This window comes from Medicago truncatula, chromosome 5, assembly GCF_003473485.1.
Source record: "Medicago truncatula cultivar Jemalong A17 chromosome 5, MtrunA17r5.0-ANR, whole genome shotgun sequence".
Lineage (NCBI taxonomy): Eukaryota > Viridiplantae > Streptophyta > Magnoliopsida > Fabales > Fabaceae > Medicago > Medicago truncatula.
The window spans coordinates 4,179,156-4,206,462 of NC_053046.1; the positions used below are offsets into that span (position 1 = coordinate 4,179,156).

The following is a 27,307-nucleotide window of genomic DNA, read 5'->3' on the forward strand; positions in this document are numbered from 1 at the left end:
AACAATGTCTTTCATTGTGTCAACCTTGATTTTCATCTTTGTAGACTCTCGGTAGTAAAATTAGTGTGCTCCAGCAATGGACCAAGCCTTGCTAAGATTAACATGAGTGATATATTAGTGTGCTCTCCGGAGGGGGACGGATATATAAGTTTCAATATCATATACTCGGAATTTTTTTATCATTGAAATTAACATGAGTGATTATTTTCGCAAGAACCATACGCATCTCAAATAAAATATTTATAATGAAATTGAGACTATTACAAATAATGCTGATGCATTTAATAAAAAAATTAACTCAAATGAATTATTTCAAACATAAAAACAACTATGTATATGTGTAAAATTTTCGCCACCCTTAACTATTTTTCCTGACTCTGTCCCTGACAATATTGTTTCTAACATAACACACCAGTGGGTTGTCCGACTGCGAAATCGAACCCACAAGGTTTGCCAGTATGGTTAGTGGAAATATGCGCAACCATCTTTCATTGCCATATGATCTAAAAGCGTCTTCGATAGAAGTGTCGTCATCAGAGTTAATGGCTGCAGCAAGCTTTTTAGCAAGAACGACTGCATCCTCTAGAGCACAACATGCTCCTTGCCCAATATTTGGAGTCATTGGGTGCCAAGCGTCTCCAACGAGTACAACTCTACCTCTAGAAACAGGTGGACTTATCCATGGCCAAAGCCATCGATCCATCAACGGAGTCAAGACTATAGTGTCATCCGGCGTAGAATCCATTATGTTTAGTAGCTCTGGAAGCCAGTTTTCTACAAGATCCTTAGCTTGCTTCTTTAGCACCGATGGCTCGGTTGTTTTAGGACCTACCATTGAACTCAACTATTTTTCATTTGAACAATAAACTAAGTAATTTAACTGTATATGCATGTAGTTAGAAGTAAGAACCTGGAGATGAACTATTGAAGGTGACAAACCAATACACTTTGGTAGGAGAAACAGGAACATATCCTGCACGTAACCCTTTTCCATAGATGTAATTCACCCGTAGCTCAAAAGGTTGTCCATCTGAATAGGAGGCAAGTCCACGGAAAGCACAATAACCAACGTAATTTGGCTCAGAAAATCCCATCCACTTAGCTATCGGGGATCGAATGCCGTCGCACCCTATTACAATCTGTTGAGACATGAAATCAATTTGTTAATAGTTTTTAGGACCAGAGCTTCATGATTGGCCATTATGTTTGTAAGATCCTTTTCTGCACTATGTTTTTAGAGTCATAACCAATCATATATGTGCTTAGCTTCATATATATATTTTTATTAGAATCGTGTTTAAACACATTTGACACAAGCCAAATGTTTTTTCAACTAAGTTCGGTAAAAATAAAATCACGGTTGAATGAGTAAATTTCAACACCAAACACACCATAAATCACAATGAGTCAATGACTAACCTTTGCAAGTATTTTAGACCCATCCAAAAATTCCAAGAAGGTATCCCCATTTGGACTTGGTTCAATCTTGACCAACCGTGAAGAATATTGAATGGTATCCGTAGGCAGTTGTCCAGCCAAGGTTTCCAAAAGTACCCTCCTCTCCACTGCACGCAACTCTTGGCTGCACAATAGCCCATACATTTCATAAATATTTGTTGTAACAATGACAAAAACCAATAATGATAAATATCTAAAATAAGATACTACCTCCGTTCCTTTTTAATTGTCACATTTTGACATTTTACACAAAGCAAGACAATAAACAATTGATACTACTTTTGATACAATAAGCTATACTTTTACTATAATAACCTTATTCATTTAATATCTCATTTCATATATTTCTCTCTCCGCAATAAATAACTAAGGACAATATTGATAAAACAACATTTAATGTTGCATTGAACTTTGAAAGTGACAGTTAAATAGGAACAAAAATTTTCTCCAAAAGTGACACTTAAAAAGGAACGGAGGGAGTACTATTCTATCCTCTTCTTTGAAATTCATAAGCAATGTATGTTGTTAGGGACTATTCTATTGTTAGAAAGAGAGTGTCGATAACACTCTTCTTAGTCTCAATTCCTAAGCAATGTAGAGTTTTTTGGTGTACCGTAGCAAAAACCAATAATGATAAATGATAAATATCTAAGATAAGAGACCATCCTATGCAATGCACACAACATATATTATTGACCATATATAATTATATACCTTCCGTCCTTTTCTTTGAAATTTAAAGCACGTAGTTCTTTTCCATCCTCAGATTTCAGCACTATCCTGTACAGCCGAATTTATGAACTGATATAAGAATTGTGCAACAAGGCAAGGGATAAAAATAAAAAGGTAACGAATTAAATTACCCTTGAATTTCTAAATATTGAGTTCTGAGATAATTTGCTACTCCAATTGAATCAAGAGCACTCCACCCATTTTTGGAAAGGGTGAGTGAAGTTCCACCAGTTCTAAGTGACTCCGACTGTTCCAGTACCAAAGACCGAACACCAAGCCTGGAAATTAAACAATGAATAAAGTGTTATCATTAGAGTGATGATGGTGGATAAATAATAGATTGAGGAACTAGAGTTGAAACCTGTGAAGGGATAGTGCAGTTGCAAGGCCTGCTATCCCACCACCCACGATTACAACATGTTCCTTTCTGACATCAGAAGATTGAGCCTTGATTGTTAATTTGGAATATCTGAGGGATCCAATTCTGGCACGACAAGGCGATGATGTAAGAATTCGTTTAAGAAACATAAAAGACGAAGTTGTTGTAGCCATGATGTTCAATTCTGTTTGTGTTTGATAGGAGTATAACGTTGAGTTGTAGAGTGATCGTGTGTTGCGTGTTCAGCTTTGGACAATGTACATATTTTCCAAATGGGACCGGACATATTTCAAGAACGCCTTGGTTATTGGTGAAACAGTGCCATGGCTGCTATAGGAACATATAAAAGTCAGAGTGTGTGGTCAATGGCTGCTATAGGAACACAAACAAGTCAGAGACCAGTCAATGTAAAGAAAAAGAAAAAAAAGTTAAACACTTTACATATAAATGATATTTCTACTGCCATTTTTGTGATAATTTTATTTTCTCATACTCACGTTATGTTTTTATCTTTTCTTTTTTATTTTGGTGTCCATGTTAACATCTACATTTCTTTGTAAATTTAGGTTGTTCCAAAAACAGTCTTATATATTGTTGTTCAAATAACACATCTCCACTTTATATATGTAAGATGTCTCTTGGTAAAATTTGCACCAGACACGGTAAATGTGTCACGTAGTACGGAATTTTGATCGTTTGATCTAAATCTACTGTTGGTATCAATTATGTATAAAATTGACTGTAATATGAACGGTTTGATCTCAAGCCAACGGTCGAAATCACTTACAATGTAAAACTTTGTGATATAGTCAGGCTCGATTTTGGGGGAGTGCAAACAACTCAACCAAGTCGGGTCTCCAAAATGCATGAGCCTAAAAAAAATATAAATTATAGCCTAATACCTACCCCTACTCAAATAAAAAAACACATGATCCTTCTTTTTCTTTCTTCAGTACGCGTTTGTGTTTCTTCCTCTCACTCAACACCTATTTTTCGCTTAATTTTTTTTATTTTGTTTCATGTTTAGAAGTTCTTCTGATTATGATTTTTTAATGAAGCTTAACTACACGAATTTTGTTATACATTGCTTAATGATTATTAGTAATTACTTTTTAAAATTTCAGTGTATAATTTTTAATTTTGTTGAATGTTGCAAATATATGTTTCTAATATATGTTAAATGTCAAAAATTTTGTTATATGTTGAATGTTGACAAATTTTGGTATATGTTACTAATATATGCCTCCTAAATTTCAAGTTTTACATTTTTTTTTTCCAGTCTTCCTTTATGCCTCCTAAATTGCCTCATAGGATTTTAAAGTTTTTAAAAAATTGTATTTTTATTTTAATGGGGTCTATTTTACTATGAGAGTCGAGCCTCCTATTTCACAGGAATGACCCCAAATATAGTAATGGTTGCCGATTCTTGTTTTTCTTGGTGTCTAAAAGACATGCAGACACACTCAAGATCAAAATATAGGTGTAATTCATTGTATGTGGATGATCAAGCATTAGGGTCGGCCCAACGACTAAGGAGTCCAATCAAAGGATATATACGACTTAAGGTTAAGATGAGTGTTATGAACATTCTCTTTGTTACACTATATTTTAACTTAGCAACACTTGATTATTTTTTATAATGCTTGTGTTATTTATTTTATTTATTTGATTTTTCAAAATAATATTTATTTGAAAATGTCTCGTTATAAAGTTTATGTTTAAATATGTTTTTGGTTCTTATAAATATTTCAACTTTTCGTTTTAGTCCCCCAAAAAATTTCTTCAACTTTTACTCATGCAAAAGTTTTATATCACCATTTTTTGTCCTTGCTTTTAAGTAAACTTATGTGTATGATGTATGATTCGAAATTTTAAATTTTTTTTTTTGCAATAATGTTTAGTACATTATAGAATTCTCCCTTGCAAAAGTTTATTTTTTTTAATATGGAATGAATTAAATATGTTTTTTTTTTTATTTTTTGTGGTTAAAAATTCATTTTTAATTGATGTTTTCTTAAAAAAAAATCTATTTTTTTTAAGAGATTCTTATAACATTTTAAATTTTACTGCAAAAACTCATTCAAAAATAGGAAAGATAGACATGATCTAACTTAAAAGCAAAGACCAAAAGTATGACAAAAAAACTTTAAAACTAAAAGTCGAAGAATTTTTTTATAAGAATTAAAATGAAAAGTTTGAATATTTTATAGAGGGAAAAAACATATTAAACCATAAACTTTATTTGAATCTAAACATGTTGGTCTAGTCAAGTAAAGGAATCCAACTTAGTGAAAAAGAAGGATTTGAGTCCAAACACAAATTAATATTACAAGTTTATAATTTGATTATTATTATTTACAATGATGGGTCTGAAACTTTAATTGCTTCCACTTTCATGTTGACAGTTTTGCATAATGGTCTGAAGATGATCATGTTCCGTAAAGAGAGATCTTATCCTCAATCAAGCAAATTTGTTTTGAAACGGTTCAATTAAGCAAATTTCATCACGTGGTTTACCATATTCATGCCTAGTAACAAGTTATTCTCATTTGAACTAGGAAAGTTGGCTGTTGCAAAACTTAATAAAATTATTCTCATGAAAATGTGCATAACCGCCAAATAGTTTTTTTCTTACGTAAACTGTAGTATTTTATTTGTTTATTTAGAAGTATGTAAAATATGTAATGTAATTTTTTCTTCTTATAAATACTTCCCCTGCAGATTGATTAACTTAATGGATCATGTGCATTGCAATGTTGGCTCCCAAATTGTAGCTGTGACAAGTGTGTCACCAGCTAAAATAACCGAACCACGACAAGTTTGTCAAATTCTATTCAATGATGAAACAAAGAGGACAATTGAGGGATGCTACCAAATGGTATTGTACTATGAGAAGGTTGAAGAGGAGGATCATGATTGGTCCTTAACTGGTTGGATTGTGGAATCACTTGCTAGGGCCTTATTGGATCATCCTCTACTGGCTGGTCGAGTCCAAAAAAGGGACATAACAGGATTGGAAATTGTGTCTAATGATTCTGGAATTCGACTCTTAGAGGCTCATTACCCTACAAGCTTATCTGAGTTCCTTGAGTCGAATAAAAATGAACACGATGATGATCATGAGGCTCGCCTTGTTTTCTGGAATGAAATTGATGGCCAATTTCCTCTGTTCTCTCCCCTCTTTTATGTTCAGGCAAATATATTCACATATTTATTTTATTTAATTTTTGGTAAATGATGTTCATGTTGAGGTAGCATATATCAAACCTAGATCATCTATAGTTGTTTTAGGTTGCAGTCGATTGTTGTTCATTAGATTAAGAGAGATAATATCTATCTCTCTTAATCTAATGGTCTACAACCGACCCGCACCATAAAGTTGATTATACTGGGTCCAATGTATCGTACCTGTTAATGAATTTGAGTTTGATCAGATATACAATTTAATTTGTAGATGTGGTTTTTTTCTTCAGGTGACAAACTTCAAATGTGGAGGATACTCAATCGGCATTTGTTGTAGCCTCCTCTTGGCAGAGGTTTTGGTAAACCAAAAATTCCTTAATAAATGGGTACAAATACACAACATGTTACCTACAACCTCAAAAGAAGAAATTAACACATCCATATTTAACTACCCTCGTCTAAAAAATCACAATTTTCTCTCTTCAGAGGACTTAATCAACCATACTCAAAACAAAAACAGAGTTCAAAGTATTGTATTCAAAATCACTACTAAAAATGTAAAATTTAGCAAAGAATTGTGGAGGGAATTGGCCATGTTTTGCATTGAAGAAGTGGAACAAAAGCTAGACACAAAAATAGGTTCTAGTTTCACTTTGGTTGTTAAAGAATCCTTGGAGGTCATTGAGGTAGAAAGTGTCACAAAGAGTGGATACACTTTGAATGAATTGGGCATTAAGAATCAAATTAATTGCATTGCATCATGGAATGATTTTGGAGTGTATGAGGTAGTTTTTCATGAAGAAAATAAGCCTGTTCATGTTTCTTGTTGGATTGGGTCGGTTGCTGATGCACGTGTTATGATAGTTCCATGCCTAGAGGAGGAGAATGCTTGTTTTGTGACCGTAGCTTCCCCACGTTAGAATGTAATCAATCAATATAAACCATAAACCCTGAACTGTTATAAAAAATTAAAATCAAATGCATGCAGTGCAGTCACAGATAACATTCATTTGATACACATGATATTTGTAAGTGTAATAATACCAAAGTCCAGGGTGTTATTACTTAAAAAATCAAATCATTTATTTGGTACCAAAGTGGTCATATTTGTAAGAACAGTAATGTGGAGGGTCCACTCCTCAAAAAAATGTGGAGGGTCCAGGGTCCAATAATTAGAATTGTAATCATAAATTATTTACGAATTCTAGAATTAAATTTCAATATTTTTTTAGTTCATATACCTATTTTTTATTTGGGTAATGATTTGACTCATATCTTGTGTTTTATAAATTGAGTGATGCTATTTATAGAAATTTTTTATCCCGAGAGCACCACGAAAATGTTTTAGCCAATCAAAGGCCTGTTTGTCCACAAATTATGGGGTGATAGGTGAAATATAGGAAATATGTTCAACAACTATACGGTCGTGAAACTCTCGCTATCCCATTCCTCGCTATACATATCATTTCCCTTACAAATTATGTTGTTGCTTTGAGGATCTTGTTATTGATAATATATAAGATCCTTGTCAACTCTATTTAAATTTTTAGGGTCTATTAGAAGTAATGGAAGAGGGGAGGTGAGTGCTTTAGAGAAAGTAAAGGTGAAGTGAAAGGAATAAGGAGTTTTTGAGGATTTATTTATCTTTATAATTCATTATCCAAAATTCTTCTAATTTAGAGAAACTAAAAAAAAATATATTGGAAAATAATTTTAGAGGACTTAAATAAGTTATAATTTTTTCTTCATATTGTTAAAATACTTTTTTTTTAAAAGATATTTAATCATAAACATTCTCTTATCATTCAATGAGAAATCACTTTCTTAAATAAGGTGGATTTTTTTTTTGATGTCTTTCCCCAACCAATGAATCTTAAATATTTTCCTACTAACGAGTCTCGACATTTAATTCATCTAAACTTTTTATCGTTCAAAAATAAAAGGGTTATTATTTTTATCATCCTATGAGTTTCTCGTGCACCATATTAAAATTTTATAATCTTAAATGCTTATTATGTTTTGGAGAGTTTTATAGAATATCTATGTAGTCCAGATTCTATAATCTCAATTGCATAGGGCGCACGAGAAATAAATCGGGTGGGAAAAGAAGGTGAAAAAAAAAGGTTATGGGCTAAAGATGTATGAATAGGCCTGTTCCACTAATTCATCCTGAGAAATTTGATTCTGGTGTATGAACCAACGATTCCTTCCATTGATTGAAGCTTGACTGTAACCTGCCACGTTCTACGAATACGATGCTCCTCAACTCAACTCACTGCAACAATTAGCTTAAAGAAGAAAATGGAAAGCAAAAATGAAGAAAATGAAATTCGATTTTCGAATCCATTTACTTTGAAAGTTGGTCAAGTATTTACTGGTTTTGGAATCGGTTGTGGAGTTGGTATCGGTGTTGGACGCCCTTTAAATTTAGGTACTACTTTCCCTTCTTCTCTTCCAATTTCACATTACCATGGATTTCGGAAAAAACTTGTTCAAACCCAAACCTCCCCAAAATTCCCTTGCTCAAAAACCATGTATCTCTTTTTACCTTTTCCCACTTTTTTTTTTTTTTTTTTTTTTAAAAATTATATTATATTGTTGAAATTGTTATCTTATCATGAAATTCTTTTGTAGGTGCAATACCTATGTTGAATCAAGTTATGAGTGCGACTAGAGGTGCAACTGATGCATTTTCTGGTGTTAGCAGGCATGTTAATACTTCTGTAAGTAACGCATTTATCAATTGTTATTGTTTTGTTATATGATTTTTTTTTATTAAATACTTGTTTTTCATGTTACTATTTTTTTATTGTATAGTTGAGGAAGATTGGAGCTAAGAATATTGAAGTGGGTGTTGGATGTGGAGTTGGTTTCGGTCATGGTTTTGGAGCTGGTAAATTTTCCAATTCTATGCCAATGTTACAACATTTTGTGACTTTTATATTATGAACATTTTTGTTTGTTTATTCTTGTAACTGTAAGTGGAAGTACGGATATTTTGAATTATTAATCTATCTGTCGTGGCACTATTAACAATGTTCTTTGATTCGTACGATTTTTTTTAGATCATTTAGGAAAATATCTTGGATGATATTGAAAACTTCCCAGTAGGCAGGTTTTTGTGGAATGATTTTTTAGCTAGCTTTCCTGTGTATTCTAGATCATTGATACATATTAGTTATGCACTCCATGCAAATGGTTTTCGTTTTTCAAACCACCTCCGCGTGGGAGGCTACAATTAAATTATGACAGTTCATAAAGCATAAGAGCTATGCCTCACACTGTATGTTTCTATTCTGCTGTGAATATTATGCAACACAAGGGGCTATCACATCCTCACCATATTATCTTTATCACTTCATATGGGTGGATTATGTTTAATTATTTCCATTGACAAAGACTCTCCATGTCTTGTGAACATTCTTTGGTTCGTAGCTGAGTTTTTTCTTTATTATTATTATTATGACAGGACTTGCTGTGAAGCCAGGAGTGTTGAATCAAATTCAATCCTGTCTCGTAGTATGTGAAATTTCCCTCATTTGAAAAGCATTGTCTTTTATTCTCTGCCTTTTATGTATCTCATGTTTAAATACTTTAATTTCCTAGATGACAATGACTAAGATGATGATTAAGTTTGGAATTACTCCCAGTTTACCGTTTAATCTGGGTGTATTGCCAGCATCCTTACAAAGTGCCACAGGCGCAGTCAGTTCTGGAAGCGTGACACAGTTAGCAGCTAAATCAGCTGATCAGTTATCTCAAGGTCTAGCAGGGACTCAACCAATGAACATTGGTTTGGCTTTTGATAAAACTGCCGTAAAAGACACTTCAGTTGACTCTACATATGGCAGTCGAACTGAGAAGGTTCTTAACAATTTTCTGCAAAATCCACTGTTGAAAGGAGAAGGAGGAGGACCTACTGAATCAGTATGCTCTCATTTACTTTTTTTCATTCATGACAACGAATTATTGCTACCTTTCCTTTTTATCATTAAAGCAGAGTTAACTTTTATTTTACATATAGAATTTTGAAAATGATTTCTAACTTAGAACTTTCGCACACTTTATGCTTCACATAAATGGATGAATTCAAAGATTTTGCATTCTGTATTGATAAATATTTTTGAAAGAAGATATAGACTGCAGAAACCATTTTCCATATGGACTGAGGATTTTTTAGGGTTATAAGGGAGGTCCAAGTTCCAACTCGTACTGGGAAGGTAGGCTAAAATTCAGGCAAAGTAGCCTCCAAAGGGCTTCATGCCATTTGACTTGTATCAAGGCTCCTAGGAAAAACTTGATTCTTGCATACTTTTCCAGAAGTGTTTGGTTTTCCAAAGTAGTATTTTGTAAAATTCCCAAAAAAACTCATGAATAGATATGTTGGGGTTTCGGCGATAATGGAATCTGGGAACAGCAATCGCAAGCCGCAATGGCTGCTATTGTGGTGGAGCTGCTGGTATGGTGGGTAGAAAGGATGGAGGAGTTGGTTATGTTGGCTGGGTAGTATTGTTATTTTTTTCAAAACAGTTTCCTGGGTTCTAAAGAAAACCTCATCTCTCCCTATGAGCTTGGTTTTTGGCCAAAATAGGGGAATGTTGCATCATTCACTAGAATATATATTTTTTAAATAGATTTAAACACTCTGCAATCCTGAAAACAATACACGAACATTTTGTGTTGATAACACATCTCTTTTTGTCTATTTCTCTCGTGTTTCAAATATCACATTTGTTTGGTATTTGTTTTTACACCCCTCAGTCTCAAAAATAAATTAAGTACAAGGTTATATTTGAGTTACTGAAGCTGTTTAAATTGTTGAGACTGGAAGCACACATCCTCTTCCTGTATGCATTGTCTGTTGTTAAACTGTGTGACAATTTTAAACGAGGATTAAATACTGTTTGTTTCTTTATATACTTTTTGGTGATTAACTGTGGTATTTGGGTACACAACTCTCGTGCATTTGTTCTTAGAAGTCTTGTTATTCTTTATGAATTACGAAATGATTTTCATAATTATAAAGTGTACTGCATGACAAAATTACACACTTTAACCAATGTATATGCATATTTAGTTTCATTTGTCTATATTATCCCCCCCTCTTTTGTGAGTTTTTTCTGAATTACTCAAATTTTATATGAATTTCTGATATTTAAGATACATTGCAGGCTGGACGCTTGATCGCAGAGAACAAAATACTTCAGATGGTAATTTTTCATTTTGTCCTCAACACCGATAGACTTGGAATCTTAAAACTAGAGTACATACTTCTTGTAGATTTTTTTTTGCGCTGGTTCATTAGTTTCTGTTATTTTTTTTTTTTTTTTCCTGTGGTTATAGGTTTTGAAACACCAGCAAATGATTGAAGAACTTGTGGAGGAAAATGAGAAGCTTCGGCAGATACTAGTGAAGGAGCTGAAAGTTCCACCCAGCAAACTTGAAGCTAGTTCTTCAGGTAGAATTAGAAATATGTTGCCATGTACTGATTGTTTTGAGTGCCGAAGAAAACAAAGAAAAAAGTAGGCTCAGAATTAATACTACTATACTTATTGAATTGCTTGCACGTTAAAGCTTAAAGGGGATCCCCTAAACCGTGAGATACCCCTTAATTTTTTTGGGTCTTGTTCCTACAAGTGCCCCTGCTAATGGGTTACCTACGAATTACTGGAGATGGTATAGGCACATGTTCATCTGATTCGACACATTAAATAGAATTACTAATTAGCATTAGATGACAGGTATTTTGGAATTGCTATTGTAGCATTTTATTATCTAGTCCCAAGAAAAATTTAGAAATAATACAGCAAAAGATACTTGGGCAAGGTTCTGTTTGGTTGGAGGGAGTGAAATGGAGGGGAGGAAAGGAGAAGAGAGGAGTTATTTCAAATTTTGGTTGCCTGGTTCTATATTTTGGAGGGAAGCGAAGGGAGGGGATGGGAGTAAAATCTCTCATGAGTCAACTTTAGCTTTCCCCCAAAAGTGGAGGATTTTGAGGGGAGAGAATATTTATTTAAAGTTTGGACTTAATAATCCCATTCAAATCTCTTCCCTTGTCAAACCAAACAATATTTTTAAATCTCTTCCTTCTCTACGTTGAACCAAATGGGTCTTAAGCTTAAGGTCCATGGGGATTTAAGTTGGCGGGTCTACTAGCCTAAATTTTGTGGGTGAATTACTATTACACCACCCTTCCTCTCTCTTTTTTGTTGCAAACATTCTTCTATAATGTTACAACTTACAAGGATATCAACTGTTTTGGAATTATAATTCTGAAATACAAGAAAACATTACTGGAATCTCATTTTTGAAATATAAATTAAAGTATTTAATTTTACTGAATTTTATTTCATCACATTCTGGAATATAAATACGGAGTACAATAATGTTGAGTTCCTGAATCATGTTAACTGTATTGGAAAATAGTTAACACAAGTAGGAAAAAACTATTTCGAAAAATATTTCCTTCCAATAGTTTTTTCGAAATAATTTTTAACATCTCTCAGCTAACTCTTTTTTCCCTTCCAATATAAATACTGTGTTTGATTGAATTTTCTAGACAATTTCTTTTTTGCATTCCTTAAACAATGCCATTGGGACACCTATTAGCATGACTCTTATATTCCATTTTGGCTTCTTAAAAAAACTTTTAAATCAATCAATGAAAGGGAGAACATAAAGTATTTTGAAGTTTTCTTTTAAACAAATAATTGTAAGTGCAAATGCATCATTGTGAATTACTAACATCCTAATTGTGTTGCCGTCCAACAACTCAAAAGGTGTTCTGAAGTTGGAATATGAACTTGCTCAAAACACAACTTTTGTATTTGTGTTTGCAGATCTTTACACCCGGTCTTCAAAAAGAGAGAATAATAATAGTCAGAAAGCAAAAAGCTAAAAGAAAAATCTTACAACATGAGGTGGAATTTCCATGCCTAATTATTAATTTGACAAGTACGTTTTTTTTAATGTGTGAGTATATCGAATATTCTATCAATAATTTCAGTTAAATCGATTTGTTTAGTGTTAATCATGAACTCATGATCCCTTTGTGAAGTAGTAACAAATATGTATTAAATCGATTTGTTTAGTGTTGATCATGAACTCATGATCCCTTTGTGAAGTAGTAACAAATATGGAAAAATGTATATACATGGAGAAAGTATAATTTATACAAGTCATTGTGAATTGTGATAGAATCTAGGGTTAAATATGTTATTGATCCCTACATTTAGCACGACTTTGAAGAATAGTACCTACATTTCAATAAATGTTTTTAATATCCCTACATTTTTGCTCCGTTACTAAAATTAGGCCCTTCCGTCAATTTTTACACAGTCAGCAAACAGATTGGTGATGTGGTATTTTTTTTTTTTACTTCTTAAATGGGTTGGACCAGCAAACATGGTTAAAACAACCCGACCCATTTATCAAACCCATTACAAAGACTTTCTTTGAAAACCCTAATAAGCAAAGCGGTGAGGCAGAGGTAGCAAAAGCTTATGGAGGATGGTGCAACCTATTGCCGGCGTCACAGCTACGCAACCAAATCCAACCAACACGGTTGTCAAAACTCCTGTCGATAAGCTTTTTATCAGAAACTATAAGAAGAGAGCTAGTGGATCATTAAGACTGTGAACCATGCTTATGGTTGAGATTTGTTTGGAGGTGTTGTTTTCTGGGCTACTGGTTTCCTTACGTTACCAAAGTACCTTTAATTTCAGCCTCTTGGTAGTTAAAAAAAATAAAAAAATTACAAAGAGAGAGGATTGAAATCTCTAATCCCCAAATGAAACTCATTCTTCCTCATGATCTCTCCATCCATCTCTCTGCAAAAGGAATTCTCCGTTTAAGTTGAAAAAATCCCAGCAAAATCAAAAGGAAAAAAATGTCAAAGGAGCAAAAAATCAATTTTGAATTACTGATTTGACTTTGGAAGTAGAAAACCGAAATTAAAAAACAGAGGAGGAAGTAGAAGGAGGAAAGGTGAGACAAGGCTATGATGGAAATGGTGGCTGAAGATAAAGGCAGATGAGGTGATGTGGTGGTGGCACCTGATGTTGAAGGAAGGAAGATTATTATTTTTTTTTGAAGGAGATTATTTTTAATTGTTTTATTTAATAAATCAAATAAATATTAAAATTTTAAATTTAATATATATAATTTGTTTGACACGTGGCATCCCATATTATTAGCCCACGTGGGATCCTAGTCTTGTTGATGTGGCAACTTCTGTTTGTCCAGACAACAAAATTTGACGGCAGGGACCAATTGTAGTAACGGAAAGAAAATGTGAGGATTTTAAAAATATTTATTGAAATGTAAGGACTATTATTTAAAGTTGCGCAAAATGTAGGGACTAAAAACATATTTAACCCTAGAATCTAATGCTTTATTTGGTGTGGTACTGTTACTGCAGTCTCTTTGTATATTATGATCATAAATGAATATATTCTTTTAACTTTTGGCATAATCGAATGTCTATTGTTATAATGTAGAAAAATTTAAATGCTTGTTTGTTACTTATGCATAAAGATTATTTTTTTTAACAAATTGTGCATAAAGATTATATTCTGTAAAAATTGAACAATGTGGCCAAAGATGTGTGTCCACAAACCTCTTCTATTCTCCACTATCGGTATTATGCCTTTTTAGAGAACTGGAATCAACAAAATACAGTCCACACGTTACATTCCATACTCACTCAATCCATTTTATTTGATCAATATTTTTTGGACATTTGTGAGAAATTTTACGTTTTTTCCACTTCTTCTAAATCAACCATAGTGATGTGTCGGAAATGGGATATTTGCATTCAAATGTGTTCATTAAGCTTATAATATCTGAGTTAACATAACATTGTAAGACATAGAGAGACCATGTGCATGTCACTTTCTATTTGGTTGATTTGGTGCAATAAAAGACCCACCGATGTCATCTTTGTATTCTTCCACCACAAGTCGTTCGGTTTCTCCTTTAACCTTTTCTTCTACACTAATAAAAGTCCAAAATGACACCTCTCTCTTCTCCAAAAGCAAAGTCACCATCAACATATTTCTCCACATGTTGCGGTCTTAACAGCTAGCACTTTTAAGGATTCATACCACACGCAAAAGTTCATCTTATGCTTACCAACCCCCCCCCCCCCCCCCCCCCCCCATATTAAGCATTTTGCTATCTTTTCCAATTACATAGCAAGACAGGCTTTAAGTTAGCAAACATTTTCAACTTTCAAGCTTGAGAGAGAATTCCTTAAAATCTTCCACCTATAAAATCATTTACATGTTATATTTTATTCGATCTGTGACTCTTAATAAAGTGCACTGTTTTGGCTTAAATAAAGGCCTAAATAGTGATTAAAATGAATCTCCTCTTATTTCTAAGTGTGGAATTGAAATAAATTTCCACTAGCAGCAGATCCATGGCTATTTGACTCTTGTGTATTTCATATCATTAATAGATAAAAAGTTATTCATAATCTTTTGTGATACACCAATAAAAGTCGATCCAATGATTGAGTTTATTTTTGTTGATAAACTTAATTGACACGTTAGAATAGAAGAAGTAGAAGTCACCAAATCTCTCTTATTTAGTATACTACAAAATGCTACAAGGTATAACAAATGAAACCAACATATACATATACATATATATGCAATGTTTGGTCACCACTGTCCCTAACAGTTCAATAACAAAATACAGAACAATATATCATCCACTAAAATATTATTTAAACGACATAACAAAGGGAAAAAAAATAGAAGCTAGAAAGGAAAACAAAATAAGATACACGATTGCATATCTTTGTGACTTGGTCTACATGAAGTTGAATCAAGAACTCTCAACTTTGTTTATGCAAGAAGCAGTGCAGCACCAGCAAAGAATGGTAGCATGAAAAAGCTGCTTCTGCGAACAACCGCGTTGCTTGGACTTGAAGCAACTGGATTATCAGACATTGATTCTCCGGTGGAAGGTGACGGTGAAGAAGCTGGAGATGGTGAAGCATCAGTAGGGAAAGGTGGGCTCATACTTGGACTCATGTTCATGCTTGGGCTCATGCTCGGGCTCTGGCTTGGGCTTTCTGGTGGCAATGATTCAGGGGAGGAGGCAGGTGAAGGAGTGTGCAGCATGATGGGTCCAGGAGAGGGTGCTTGGGCTATGGACATTACTACCAGAGAAAGGGACATGGCTAGCATGAGCGTGGCACGTGTGAATGCCATTGTTACACGAGGGAGAAGAAAGAGAAACAGAACAGAACAGAGCAATGGAAGTTTTGTTCTGTGATGGATATATAGATAGTAGAAAAGATAAGAAAAAGTTATTATTCACTATTTCTTTTTAATTTGGGTGACACACAAACCTTACAAGAGAATATTTCTTGCAACTAAAATGTTGAATTGACACGTATGTGTGATGAAGATAAAGCTCAATGTTTATAGGCATATATATCCTGTGAGGTCCAAGAGCACCTATGGGCTATGGAATTAGAATAAGCCATTTAAAATTGAGGAATGCTAGCAACACACTCTCTTTGATTGGTTAAAATTCACATGGATCCCAACAAATTACGTGGGTCCTATGTGAATTTGGTGGGTCCCATGTGAATTTTAACCTATCAAAGAGACCGTGTGTTGAAAAGTGTGTGTTAGAATGTATGTTGCTAGCATTTCTCTTTAAAATTATCCAAGGAATCTTGTATGTTCTCTTGTGTTTTGGTTTGGTTTCATGTGTTTGGAAAGTTATAAAATGAATACTATTTTAGTGATTCTAATATACATGTAGTTATGTCTTTTTTATTTTCAAGAGTCTAGATGGGAACAAACATTAAGCATAAAGAAATAGAAAATCATGGGTTCAAATTCACGCACCAGAATATCAAATGTATTATAGACTTTTACTATCAGAGTTGTATTTAGGTCATTTTATTGTGTATTGTGTAAAAACTATATCATATCATAATAGTAATTTTTTTTACTGAAGTTCATATCATAGATTCATAGCACTATTTTGTTTAGGCATGCATTTTCTTGTTTTCTTGGTAATTTATGAGTTACCTAAACCTAACTTATTCTCTCCTTTTGTGAGAGTTTGAATCTTCTCTTCTCTTGTGAGGGCTTTGTCGTGAGGCACATGAGAAAGGTTTATAGCTAAAAAAACGAAAAGGATAAGGACTTTTTATTTGACTCGGACAAAAGTTAAAAAAAATAAAATTAATTAATTTGTTTTTTGGTGGCATGTTTCTAAAGAAAAAAGTACTCTTTATTATTATGTAAAAAAAAAATAGATAAATTTGTAACGACCAGACTGTTTGACCTTAAATAAAAATTTACAATTTTGTTAGACTTCATAATGTTTCTTTCATATCGGATTGCATCTTATTCACATTTTCTCTCCTTCCTTGCCCCGTCCCCAACCATCAACAACCTCAAAGCCCGCTATCAGAAAGACAACTTCATCACCCCCACATTTTCCACCTCAACCGCAATGCACGCCAAAACAAGTAGTTTAAAGCACACAAACAAATTCGCTACCTGTCAATAATCAATGGGCACACCAATGGTTCTAGTATTATGAACATATATAATGCAAGAAAGCAATGAGAATTTGAGCAAAAGGACAGGTTTCACATTCTTCATTCGAAAGAAGAATACTATCTAGTAGCATTGGACAAACAACATTACAAAGTTTGGCCATTAGGGCTTGGCAATGAGTTGACTCGCAAGTGAAGGGAGTCGGTGTCAAAGGATAGAAGCTTGAAGCAAGAAAAAAGTGACCATTACAAGATTACCCTTAAAAAATAGCTTATCGTAGAAAGAATAAGCGAGTTAAATGGATCTCCTCAGTCCTCTGATTTCTAACTATATACTAAAACCTATACCACTTATTTGTTGGGAAAGGAAAGTTATTACATGAATACTGTTTTAGTTAAGTCTATCATACATGTAAGAGAGAAATGAATTTGCACACAATTTTTTTGACAAATACGGGACACTAAAGATAGTTTTGTCATTTTGCTAATAAAAGAGAGGTGATTAGTGTGGAAAATGAAAAACATATCATATAATGCATTTTTTATTTTATTTTTTAATTTAGCAGTTTGGTTCTTCTCTCCTCTCGGATGAGTTTTGTCACCAAGCACATTAGAGAGGTTTATCACTAGAGAGAGAAAACAGTCACTCATTAACATTTACAAAGCAATTAAAAAGACCATCTTATTCTTTAGAATAACAATGCTAACTGAATATCCGAATTAAACATTGTTATCAAGATGTCATCAAAATCGTAGAAATGACATCTACTACGATCTCTCTTGCTATCAGTTAACTTATTCAATATCCCTCTTTTTATGTTCATCCGTTATCATTAACTTATTTATTATCCACTGGTTATTATTTCAAAATAACACCTTTGAAGAAGAGAGTTGTTGTTCTCACCTCCATTGTTTCTTTTTTGGTCATTTTCATGTGTTTGTAGGAAACAATGGATGTGTAAACAGCAATTTTCTGAATGTTACGCCCAATGAGTTCAGGCCCAGCATTTTTAGTATTTCAGGCCCAAGCCCAACAAGTGTTGAACGGATAGAATCAGATAAGAGCTGTTTATGTAAGTGCTTCATCTTCTTCCCCACGTTTTCGCTGTGTTGAATTTCCATGACTCGTATCCACTGAAGTAACCGTCTTCTCAAAACCCTAATTTTCCTCTTCTTCTATGGCTTCTCAAGTTTTACTTCAGGTTTTTCTTCTCTCACTTCTTTATTATTACGCAATTCAATGTCAAAACCGTACATTTTCAATTACGCTACTTAATTCACAATTTTAATTTACCAGGCTCTGTTTTCCCCAATTCAATGTCCTCCTTCGAAGCTATGTTTCACTTCTTCTTGCACCGCTTCCACATTCGGTTCTCGTAACTTGCCGTTGATTTCTACCTCAATTTCACGGCGTTGCAGTCCTCTCATTGCTAAACCTAGTTTTGTTGTCAGAGCTGATTCCAATTCCGACGCTGTTTCCGCTTCGGATAATGTTGATGAAAATCCTGAAGCTTCGGATAATGTTGATGAAGTTCCGGAAACTGAAGGAGAACAGATTTTGGATTCTGCATCTGAGGTGGAGGAATCCAAGCCTCCTAGACAAACTCGTGTTAAGCTTGGTGATGTTATGGGGGTAAGTTATTTCTTCCATGACTCTACTGTTAATGATTTAGTTGAAATTTGAGGAATAAGTTTCTGAATCATATTCTCTGTAGTACTAACACTTCTGATCAAAGGTGTGTCCAACACACTTATGAAATTACATTCAATTATGCCATTTTCTCAAATTATTACCAGAGCTGACGCGTCTGGTGTTCGTGTTTGTGTTGGCGCTTCTTAGATGATATTCAATTCAATGATACAAAGTATAAGCTCTAATGTTAATATATAGATTAATACTAGTAAATGTTGATTAGGTATAGAAATACAATATATGCTTATAATTAAAGATATCATTCTATCCTTATCCTTAATAAGATATATTTAACAGTCCTCCTTACCGGGATGAATTGATACCTATTATTGAAGTTGTTTAGATCGCTTTCAAGAAGTCCTTTGTAAAATGAGAGCTCATACCATTTTAGAATTTGGACTTTTGGCCAAATTCATCCATACATTATAAGCAATAGAAAGGCCATATTGATGAATAAACCCAACACATTAAATGTATTGTAGCACCGAAATGATGGCAAATGAAATGGCCTAAAGGTGGCCGCAATTAAGGCAGATCTTCCAACATATTTCCCTTGTATCAAAATTCTATTTGAAGGTTACATGGCAAGTGTGAATGTGTTTATTATTGAGTTAGGTTTTCACATTCTGTATCTTCAACTAGACTAAGAAAATAAGTAGAAACTCAAAAGGAAAAGAAAAAATGAGGGAGAAAGTAAAGATCAATGAACTCTGAAATGCATGGTATTGTTTGTGCAGATATTGCATAAGAGGGCAATTGCAGCTTCAGATGAAGTGAGGACCACTCCTGACCTAAGGACTGGAGATATTGTGGAAATCAGATTGGTATTGACATTGTTCTTTTTTTCTTTCTTTCAAATTAAAATGTTTAAGAAGGGTCATAAGCTAATATGATTTTTGTGGTCATTTATTTTTGTCCTACTTGCAGGAAGTTCCGGAGAACAAACGTAGGTTATCCATTTATAAAGGTATTGTCATCTCAAGACAAAATGCTGGTATTCACACGACTATTCGCGTCCGAAGAATTATTGCCGGCACAGGGGTCGAGATAGTCTTCCCAATGTAAGTATCCTTACTCTTGCCTTTCTCTCGCAATAATTTAATAGAGATTAGTACTGTCATTTGCACCGGTGAATGTTTCTTTTGGATGCCTTGTTGTGCATCACCATGTATCCAATTGTTGTTGTGACTAGGATAGAAGAGGTTCAAACTGGAAGATGGGAATTTGGGACGGGTTCTTCATTTAACAATTTTACTTGTGTTTAAGTGAATTGAAGTCCCTTTAGAGACATTGGATGACCAAAAATATGAAAATGAAATAGAATAGTCGGATTATCATTTTCAATAATTGTAGATTACTTTCAAGCTGCTGCATTTCGTGTTCTTGTCATGCCTATGCTAGTACTGGTAGTACCATGATTGCCTGTTAAAATCTGCAACTTTGCACCTTTCATTGTTAAGAAATTGGTTTAGGAGCACTGACCATAGACCAATACAGCTGAAAATATCCTTGATCTTGCAAATTGGACTCACTCACTCCATTGGAGAGTTGTAATCGTGCAACCCATTCTGTTTGACTTTCCAACACTTTGGAAATGCCTTTTCAGTCCTAGTTGAAGTTTAATGATATCTCTTTCCTCTAAAAGAATGAGGTTGAGATTAATCTTGTTTCAATGTGTTGCTACAATGTCTGTTAATTGCCAATAATCGTATGCAGTTCGTTGCATAATTTTTGTCTAAGGTCTATGTTGCTTATATAGTACTCCCTCGTCCCATAATAACTGAGCCATTTACAAAAAAATATTGTCCCAGAAAAATTAACCCATTTCACTTTTCAATACAATATTAATTACTTTTTTTCAATTATAACACTAATTAATACTACTTTCACCACTCCCAATTCAATATACTACTCCGTCCCTAATTATAAGACCTTTTTGAGAAAAAATTTTGTCCCTTTTTGTAAGACTCATTTGCTATTTCCAACTACATTAATTATTTCTTTACATACATGCCCCTATTTATTATACATCTTTTTCTTCAATTAGCAATAAATAAAATGTTGAAAACATAAACCAACTCTCTCTTAAAGGATAAAATTGTAAAAATAATAGTAATTACAAACATTTAATACAAATATCCACTATCTTAATTCTCGTTATTTTTTCAAAAGGGTCCTATAATTAGGGACGGAGGTAGTATTCTACTTTTCATTTATGATAAAGAAGAATGCATCAATAGTTCATAAGGGCACTCAAAACCATTTTTCTCTCTCTTTTACTTATACACTTTTTTCTTAATAAGTGTGAAATGCGTCAAGGGCTCAGTTAAAATGGGGCGAGGGAGTAATAGTTTATGAAATGTGATATTAAGGTTCTGAATTTTTTTTATTCAAGCAAATTAGCCAAATGGATCACATTATTAAGTTGCCAATTGACACTAACGTAATTTTCATTACCTTGGCTTATAAAATGAAGCGTTCACCGGATTTTTCTTCTGAAATAACGTATGCTAATGCTTATGTTTCATGTCACAGTTACTCACCAAACATCAAAGAAATCAAAGTGGTAAAGCACCGAAAGGTCAGGCAGGCAAGACTGTACTATCTAAAAGACAAGCTTCCCAGATTCTCCACTTTCAAATGATAAGGTCACACACTTTTCATCATGTTCTTATTCTCAAAGTAATCTGCTGATCCTGGATATGTGATTTCAGGCTCACAATTTGTTTATTTTGATTTGCTGTATTGTAGAATGTATCATTTTTCTTCCCTTTAATATATTCTCTAGAAATGGAAACAACTGTATGATGCCCTTGATAATTTTGAGAAATTTGAAGTGTTTATTCTGGATGCTTATTTTCGGTAGAAAGCCAAGCACTAATGAGAACATTATTACTAAATATCGCTGTCACATTATGCAGTGGTATTTTTATTTTTATGACAAAAAAAAAAAGTATGAAAACAAGAAATCGCCGTCTGTGGGGATCGAACCCACGACCACGTGGTTAAAAGCCACGCGCTCTACCACTGAGCTAAGACGGCTTGTTGTAGTATTTTGTTCCTATTATTTTATTTTTCATGTGTTGTGCCTGATCAAAATATGCATGCATGGACCTGAATGTTCCAAATAAAATACTGGGCAGCCACCGTCTTCAATATTTTGGAGGACCTGATCTGTAGTAGTATTATTTAGAAGTCAGTGATGAATCTGCCCTTGTTACCATCATGCTACCTTTTTTAAAAACTTTGTTTGGCTCTCATGCGGCCTTTATTAAAAGCATCAAAGAATTACTTCTTTTTTGTTTCAATCATTGAATTACTTTTATTTTGATCATTATGATAAAAGTCAGGACTCTTCCCTTGCTTTTAGGATCCTGATTTTATGAACACATTTTTGTTGGTGATTGAATATTTTCATATTTGGACACAATCTTCAATAGCTGTACTTTTGTTTTAATGAAAAATGTTAATAGTAGTTAGATTAATTTTTACTCTTTCATCTCAGTTTGAACTCAAACCCTCTAACTCATTTTATTATTCAACCCTCTTTATACTTTGCTTTGATTGGGAATGGATCTTCTTATGTGTGTGATCTCTAAAGATTCATCAAGAGAGAGAAACATGCACAAATGATTTAGATAAATTAAATTCAAGTTACAGATGTGAGAATCCATGCTCTTTATGTTTTGTTTGTTTTAATTAATAAATAATATTTTTATGAACATGTTGCAAAAAATATTGAGAATTGATGTTGACACATTGCATAAGCTGTGTCACACGAGTCAAATAAGTTTTTGCTCATTCGGTAGTTAAGTGCCGAGGAATTTAAAATCGGCTGCAATTAACTGCCGAGGAAAACAATTATGCAGACAGTGGGTTCTGCATAATTCTAAAGCATTTCCAAGCTATTTTTCGGTCAATTTTTACCTGTAATTAAACCAGAGCATTTCCAAAGGCAATATAAATCATACAACATTGAAACTCGGTCATAAACAAGAAAAAATACAATATCTTGAAATTACACAAACGTTTGGTATTCATCAAAACGTTACAAAGTGTCCATAATTAAACAACTCATTACATATGATTATATTAAATCCCTACTTACATTCATCACAATTGCATATGGAACGAATACATATATAATATATTATTTTCGACCATATTCCGAAACATAAATCTGACGTCGCTATCGTCTTTAATAAGCCAAGGCATGTAGCTTGTCGTTTTCCATGCATATTCATCTCTATCTTCTCCTAGGTCTATGCATGGCATTTGACCAAACAAGTGACGTGTATTTTGATTTTCACCAAGATGCTCAAAATAAGTGTTAAGTTGTGCCTTCAAGTTCAAATCATCAAGAGAGTCCGTCGGCGTTTTCATAACTTTAATTGTCTTTTTAAAAGCGGAGTACCTAACACGGCTTTCAATTTTTACAACCTCGGACATGTTTCACTTGACAAAAGCTTTAAGAAAAGAATCATAGATTAGAACAAAATTAAAAGAAATGTAATAACGAATAAATCAAATGCGTAAACATTAATAACGAATAAATAAGTATTGCACTAGTTTCACCACATAAAAGTCATATTATCATATATATCAATATAAATTACATAATGTTAATTATATATTAGCCACAAAAAATTGGGGTTACAATTTCGACCCCAAAATATACGTCAGTGTAATTTCTACCAAAAAAAAGGACTAACACCGACAAAAAAATCACTCATTAAAGACCAAGTGATTGGGGAAGATCAAGTGAATTAGAATCTTCCTCATCTTCCGCAATAACTTCAAATTGTTGCTTTGGTTTTTCGGGAGTGTCCAACAAAATAGGCGCCGCTTTGTTTGACTCTTTTTGTGGTTTCGCCGGTTTGTTTCCACTTTCAATAGCCATGAGCTTTCGGAACAACTCATGTTGATCCAAATACTCATCTTCCCAAGTCCCCGCATCTTCTTTCTTGTGATTGTGCCACTCCGTAGATGATGGAGGTAGCGGACAACCATTTGTCAAATAAATAAGCACAAAATGATTCGGAATTGCCCCAAGGCACAAGATGGGAGTTTCCAACTTCAAGATTTGTCAACACGACCACACACCTTTTGTAATAATTAGCAACAATGTGTCTCATGTCCGGAAAAGTCAACCACTTATCAACAAGATGTGCACAACTTTTTGTATTTGCGGGAGGATGTAAGCCATTTAAAATGTAGTTATAACGATCCTCACCCGCAAATACTTCAACATAATCATCTTTATGATCTTTCAACTCTTGAATAAGATGTGTACGAGTCATGATATGATTTTTTTCGGTCAAGCCCATGAACTCGGCTATAGCCCGGAATCGACAATGTCCATCGCCAATAACATCCACAACTTTTTCAATAAATGGAAGTATGAAGCGTGACATATAATCAATAGGCCTCATAACCGGGATAGCCTTAGACTTTGGATACCGAGTAGGTCGTGGAAGTGGGTTAAGTGATGTTTTACCAAGACAAGCACCTTTTTTCCTTTTATATGATGATGTTGTTGGTGATGGTGACGGTTGACTATCCGGATTTTGGGAATCAACACCCTCCCACGAAGAAGGGATCCGACTAGTCGATGTAATTTTTCCTTTAGACCTCGCAATGTCCACTTTTTTCTTGGCTCCCTTGGTTGGTACTTTTCGTGGTGGTGGAGACATGATGGTGATTTCAGGAAATGCCAACTGCCGCAAACCCTCTTTGACTTCAAGCTTCATTTGGAAAGGGAGTTTCTTTAGACGTTCTACAATAGCCTTCAACTCAACCTCGACACAAAAACCAACTTCGTTACTTTCTTCGCCCATACGTAACCTATGTCAATGGTGGTGTATCTCATCCAATAAAATTGGCTTCTCTTCAAGGAGCTTAGTAGCAATTTCGCATGCACATGGTAGCCATAAGATGTCCTTTGAACACAACCACAAATGTCATTGTCCATGCACAATGTTTCCCTACAGCGTGTCTCTTCCAAAGCAATGTTGTCCAAAGCATATCTAGACACATGACCACCTAAGCCGGTGTACAAAGTGACATCTTTGAATCTATGTTCCAACATGCTAACGCTCTGACCAAAGGTTGTTTGTATCGCAGTGAACTGAAGCAACAACATGTCATGTATTTTCTCTCAACAAGTACCCAAATCACCCACACTATTGTCCAAATATTTCTTCAATAAAGCATGAGCCGATTCGACCCTGTTGGTGGTCCTGCAACCAAGATGCAACACATGGTCTGTCCATGCCCTCACTATTTTCTCCTTCACTTCATTCAAGGTGGTCATGGCATAATTTTTTAAAAGTGAGAAATCACTACATGAATCTTGGAACTCCACTAATGTATTTGCATATAACTCTTGAATGGACAATTCAACCATAGCTTTCCATGCTCTCATTATCATCTTCACAACATCGCGAGATTTCACCTCTTTCCCATCATTTTTTCCCAAAGGATATTTATAATCTAAGACGCACCTTTGTTTAACATTTGCTTGCACATGAAAGTAACAATTCATTGCATAACTTTCGGGGAAAACATTTGCAACCGCTTTTGTAACAGCCCGATTTTTAGCTAGATTTATTTTAATTACCTTTATTGTGTGTTTGTGTGTGATTAATTGTAATTGTATGTATTTTATTGTCATCGGGTGCATTTACGTGGTTTACCGTATTAGGAGGGTATTTTGGTCATTTGGCGGGTAAGGGTAAAATGGTAATTTTGGTGAGAATTATTTTAATAATTAGTGAGAACCCTTATTTTACTAAGTTACTAGTGTAGTGATTAGTTTTTACCATCAGTGACCATCGGTTATATTTTACCGTTGTTAGTAATTACCGTGGAGTGTATAGAAACTTTTGAATTGTGTTAGGATGGGTTAGACCCATTAGAATTTTGAGTTAAGCCCATTAAGGGGGATAACACTAGGGTTGTCTTAGAATAGTTATTCATTTCACAAAACAATTTTCATGGAGAGAAGGAGAGGTAGAGAGAGAAGAGGTGAAGAGAAGAGCAAGAGGGTTGAAGGGAAGCTTTAGGAATCAAGTGGGTGACCTAGGAGCTGAATTGAAGCAAGGGTTAGAGATAATCAACTTCAAAGGTAAGGGGGTTAGGGATTATCATAATCATGTGTAATTTTGCATATTCTCATGTTGTATGAAAATGAGTTGATGAATAATTCATGCTAAATTCGTGCTCTTGTTGTGATGTTATGTTTGTATGCATGAATTGATGTTAGTTGTATGATTGTTGGTGAAATTACATGTTCATATATGCAAAAATGATAAGTTATGAATATTATGCTAAATTGGTGAATTTCTCTTATGTTGTTGTTGATTTGAGATGTGATTCATGTTCAATTGATGTTATGAATGTTATTTGATATTATGATTGATGAATGATTGCTTGGGTTTGCATATTCATGGGTTGATGATGAGAATTTGAATTGTGTTGAATTGGAAGAAATGAATTGTTGTTGTTGTTGAAGACTTATTGTTTTGAGAAAATCATTTTAATAATTTCATAACTTGTACAAATGCCACGAAACGAGCGAGTTCGATGTGTTAGAGCCTTGGGTTATGCCTCGGATCACTTTTGATGATTGAGGACTTTAAATATTCGATTTTTGGTCAAAATTGGCGAAAACCCGCGGCCGAAACACGCGAAAACATGCGTTTACGGAGCGCTGCGCCTGAGCAAGGGCGCTAGGCGCCCACAAGTCAGGAAGCCAGCGTTGGGCGCCCCACTGCTAGCGCCAGGCGCCCCAGACAGGGTAACATGCTTGTTGCTCCGTGTCCGGGTGCTTGGGGGTGGTCGTGTGAGGGTCCTAGGCGATCGTTTTGAAGTGTTCTTTTGTTGTTTTCACATACTTTTCTACTGGAACACATTTGGCTTTGTCTGAACTTTAATTTTCTAAATGGTTTGAAACTTGAGTTTGCGTCGTTTCGGTTTTTCGGAAATTATTGGAACTTGGTCTTTGTGAACAAAAGGAGTTGCAAGCTTAGTCTACAGTTCTTATGGGCTTAGGCAATGCTTGTAAGGTTGGTGCAATGTCTTAATCATGTCAAACTTGATTTTCGGGTGGGAATGTGGAATGAATAAACTTGAGATTTTCTCATACGAACTTAGGCTAACCTTTGAACTAATGATTGATAGTTCGTAAGTGGCCTATGCTCATACTTATATGATTGATTAAGATTGAATTGTAGGATTTCAAACTTGAATAAGTTGCCTAACTTTGAAAATTATCAATGTTGACCGTTTGCCACATGATTTGGATTTTTGTCGGAAATGTTTCTTTAGCAAA

At 34.2% G+C, this 27,307-nt stretch overlaps 5 protein-coding genes and 1 non-coding gene across 7 annotated transcripts; 3 read left to right on the forward strand and 3 right to left on the reverse strand.

Annotated features, from left to right (window-relative positions):
* Positions 1-273: 273 nt before the first annotated feature.
* Positions 274-2,881, reverse strand: LOC11428970 (monooxygenase 3). Its single transcript, XM_024784661.2, has 6 exons — positions 2,552-2,881; positions 2,322-2,468; positions 2,173-2,238; positions 1,420-1,582; positions 911-1,139; positions 274-828 (listed from the first exon to the last, which is right to left on the reverse strand). Exons 1-6 carry the CDS (start codon positions 2,740-2,742, stop codon positions 359-361), a joined length of 1,266 nt encoding a protein of 421 aa, XP_024640429.1. The 5' UTR covers positions 2,743-2,881; the 3' UTR covers positions 274-358.
* Positions 2,882-5,303: 2,422 nt separating this feature from the next.
* LOC11431682 (omega-hydroxypalmitate O-feruloyl transferase) lies at positions 5,304-6,697 on the forward strand. Its single transcript, XM_003611325.2, has 2 exons — positions 5,304-5,762; positions 6,043-6,697. Exons 1-2 carry the CDS (start codon positions 5,304-5,306, stop codon positions 6,670-6,672), a joined length of 1,089 nt encoding a protein of 362 aa, XP_003611373.1. The 3' UTR covers positions 6,673-6,697.
* Positions 6,698-7,896: 1,199 nt separating this feature from the next.
* On the forward strand, positions 7,897-12,933 carry LOC11442973 (uncharacterized). Of its 2 annotated transcripts, XM_003611326.4 has the most exons (8): positions 7,897-8,183; positions 8,387-8,475; positions 8,570-8,645; positions 9,222-9,271; positions 9,359-9,679; positions 10,924-10,962; positions 11,096-11,210; positions 12,592-12,933. In XM_003611326.4, the coding sequence occupies exons 1-8, from the start codon at positions 8,054-8,056 to the stop codon at positions 12,648-12,650; spliced, it is 879 nt and encodes a 292-aa protein (XP_003611374.1). In that variant the 5' UTR covers positions 7,897-8,053; the 3' UTR covers positions 12,651-12,933. The 2 variants fall into 2 exon arrangements, with proteins under 2 accessions (XP_003611374.1, XP_013453441.1); XM_013597987.3 differs by lacking the exon at positions 12,592-12,933 and having other exon boundaries at positions 7,901-8,183; positions 11,096-11,492.
* Positions 12,934-15,308: 2,375 nt separating this feature from the next.
* On the reverse strand, positions 15,309-16,157 carry LOC25494527 (early nodulin-20-like). The gene has a single exon (XM_013597988.3). The coding sequence runs from the start codon at positions 15,970-15,972 to the stop codon at positions 15,604-15,606; it is 369 nt and encodes a 122-aa protein (XP_013453442.1). The 5' UTR covers positions 15,973-16,157; the 3' UTR covers positions 15,309-15,603.
* Positions 16,158-18,324: 2,167 nt separating this feature from the next.
* LOC11435628 (50S ribosomal protein L19, chloroplastic) lies at positions 18,325-21,875 on the forward strand. Its single transcript, XM_003611328.3, has 5 exons — positions 18,325-18,484; positions 18,580-18,915; positions 19,713-19,799; positions 19,903-20,036; positions 21,511-21,875. Exons 1-5 carry the CDS (start codon positions 18,461-18,463, stop codon positions 21,617-21,619), a joined length of 690 nt encoding a protein of 229 aa, XP_003611376.1. The 5' UTR covers positions 18,325-18,460; the 3' UTR covers positions 21,620-21,875.
* A 70-nt stretch (positions 21,876-21,945) lies between these two features.
* TRNAK-UUU (transfer RNA lysine (anticodon UUU)) lies at positions 21,946-22,017 on the reverse strand. Its single transcript has one exon. It is a non-coding gene; the product is annotated as a tRNA-Lys (tRNA).
* Positions 22,018-27,307: the final 5,290 nt, after the last annotated feature.

What these genes read in the sequence shown, in the direction of transcription:
- LOC11428970 (XM_024784661.2), bottom strand. Translation starts at nt 2,742, where the DNA reads ATGGCTACAACAACTTCGTCTTTTATGTTTCTTAAACGAATTCTTACA. An exon ending in CAATATTTAGAAATTCAAGG is followed by an intron (nt 2,239 to 2,321) that starts GTAATTTAATTC and finishes TCGGCTGTACAG; the next exon opens with GATAGTGCTGAAATCTGAGG. An exon ending in GGTCTAAAATACTTGCAAAG is followed by an intron (nt 1,140 to 1,419) that starts GTTAGTCATTGA and finishes ATGTCTCAACAG; the next exon opens with ATTGTAATAGGGTGCGACGG.
- LOC11431682 (XM_003611325.2), top strand. Translation starts at nt 5,304, where the DNA reads ATGGATCATGTGCATTGCAATGTTGGCTCCCAAATTGTAGCTGTGACA. An exon ending in CTCCCCTCTTTTATGTTCAG is followed by an intron (nt 5,763 to 6,042) that starts GCAAATATATTC and finishes TTTTTTCTTCAG; the next exon opens with GTGACAAACTTCAAATGTGG.
- LOC11442973 (XM_013597987.3), top strand. Translation starts at nt 8,054, where the DNA reads ATGGAAAGCAAAAATGAAGAAAATGAAATTCGATTTTCGAATCCATTT. An exon ending in CGGTCATGGTTTTGGAGCTG is followed by an intron (nt 8,646 to 9,221) that starts GTAAATTTTCCA and finishes TTATTATGACAG; the next exon opens with GACTTGCTGTGAAGCCAGGA. An exon ending in GAGGAGGACCTACTGAATCA is followed by an intron (nt 9,680 to 10,923) that starts GTATGCTCTCAT and finishes GATACATTGCAG; the next exon opens with GCTGGACGCTTGATCGCAGA.
- LOC25494527 (XM_013597988.3), bottom strand. Translation starts at nt 15,972, where the DNA reads ATGGCATTCACACGTGCCACGCTCATGCTAGCCATGTCCCTTTCTCTG.
- LOC11435628 (XM_003611328.3), top strand. Translation starts at nt 18,461, where the DNA reads ATGGCTTCTCAAGTTTTACTTCAG. An exon ending in ATATTGTGGAAATCAGATTG is followed by an intron (nt 19,800 to 19,902) that starts GTATTGACATTG and finishes TCCTACTTGCAG; the next exon opens with GAAGTTCCGGAGAACAAACG. An exon ending in GTCGAGATAGTCTTCCCAAT is followed by an intron (nt 20,037 to 21,510) that starts GTAAGTATCCTT and finishes TTCATGTCACAG; the next exon opens with TTACTCACCAAACATCAAAG.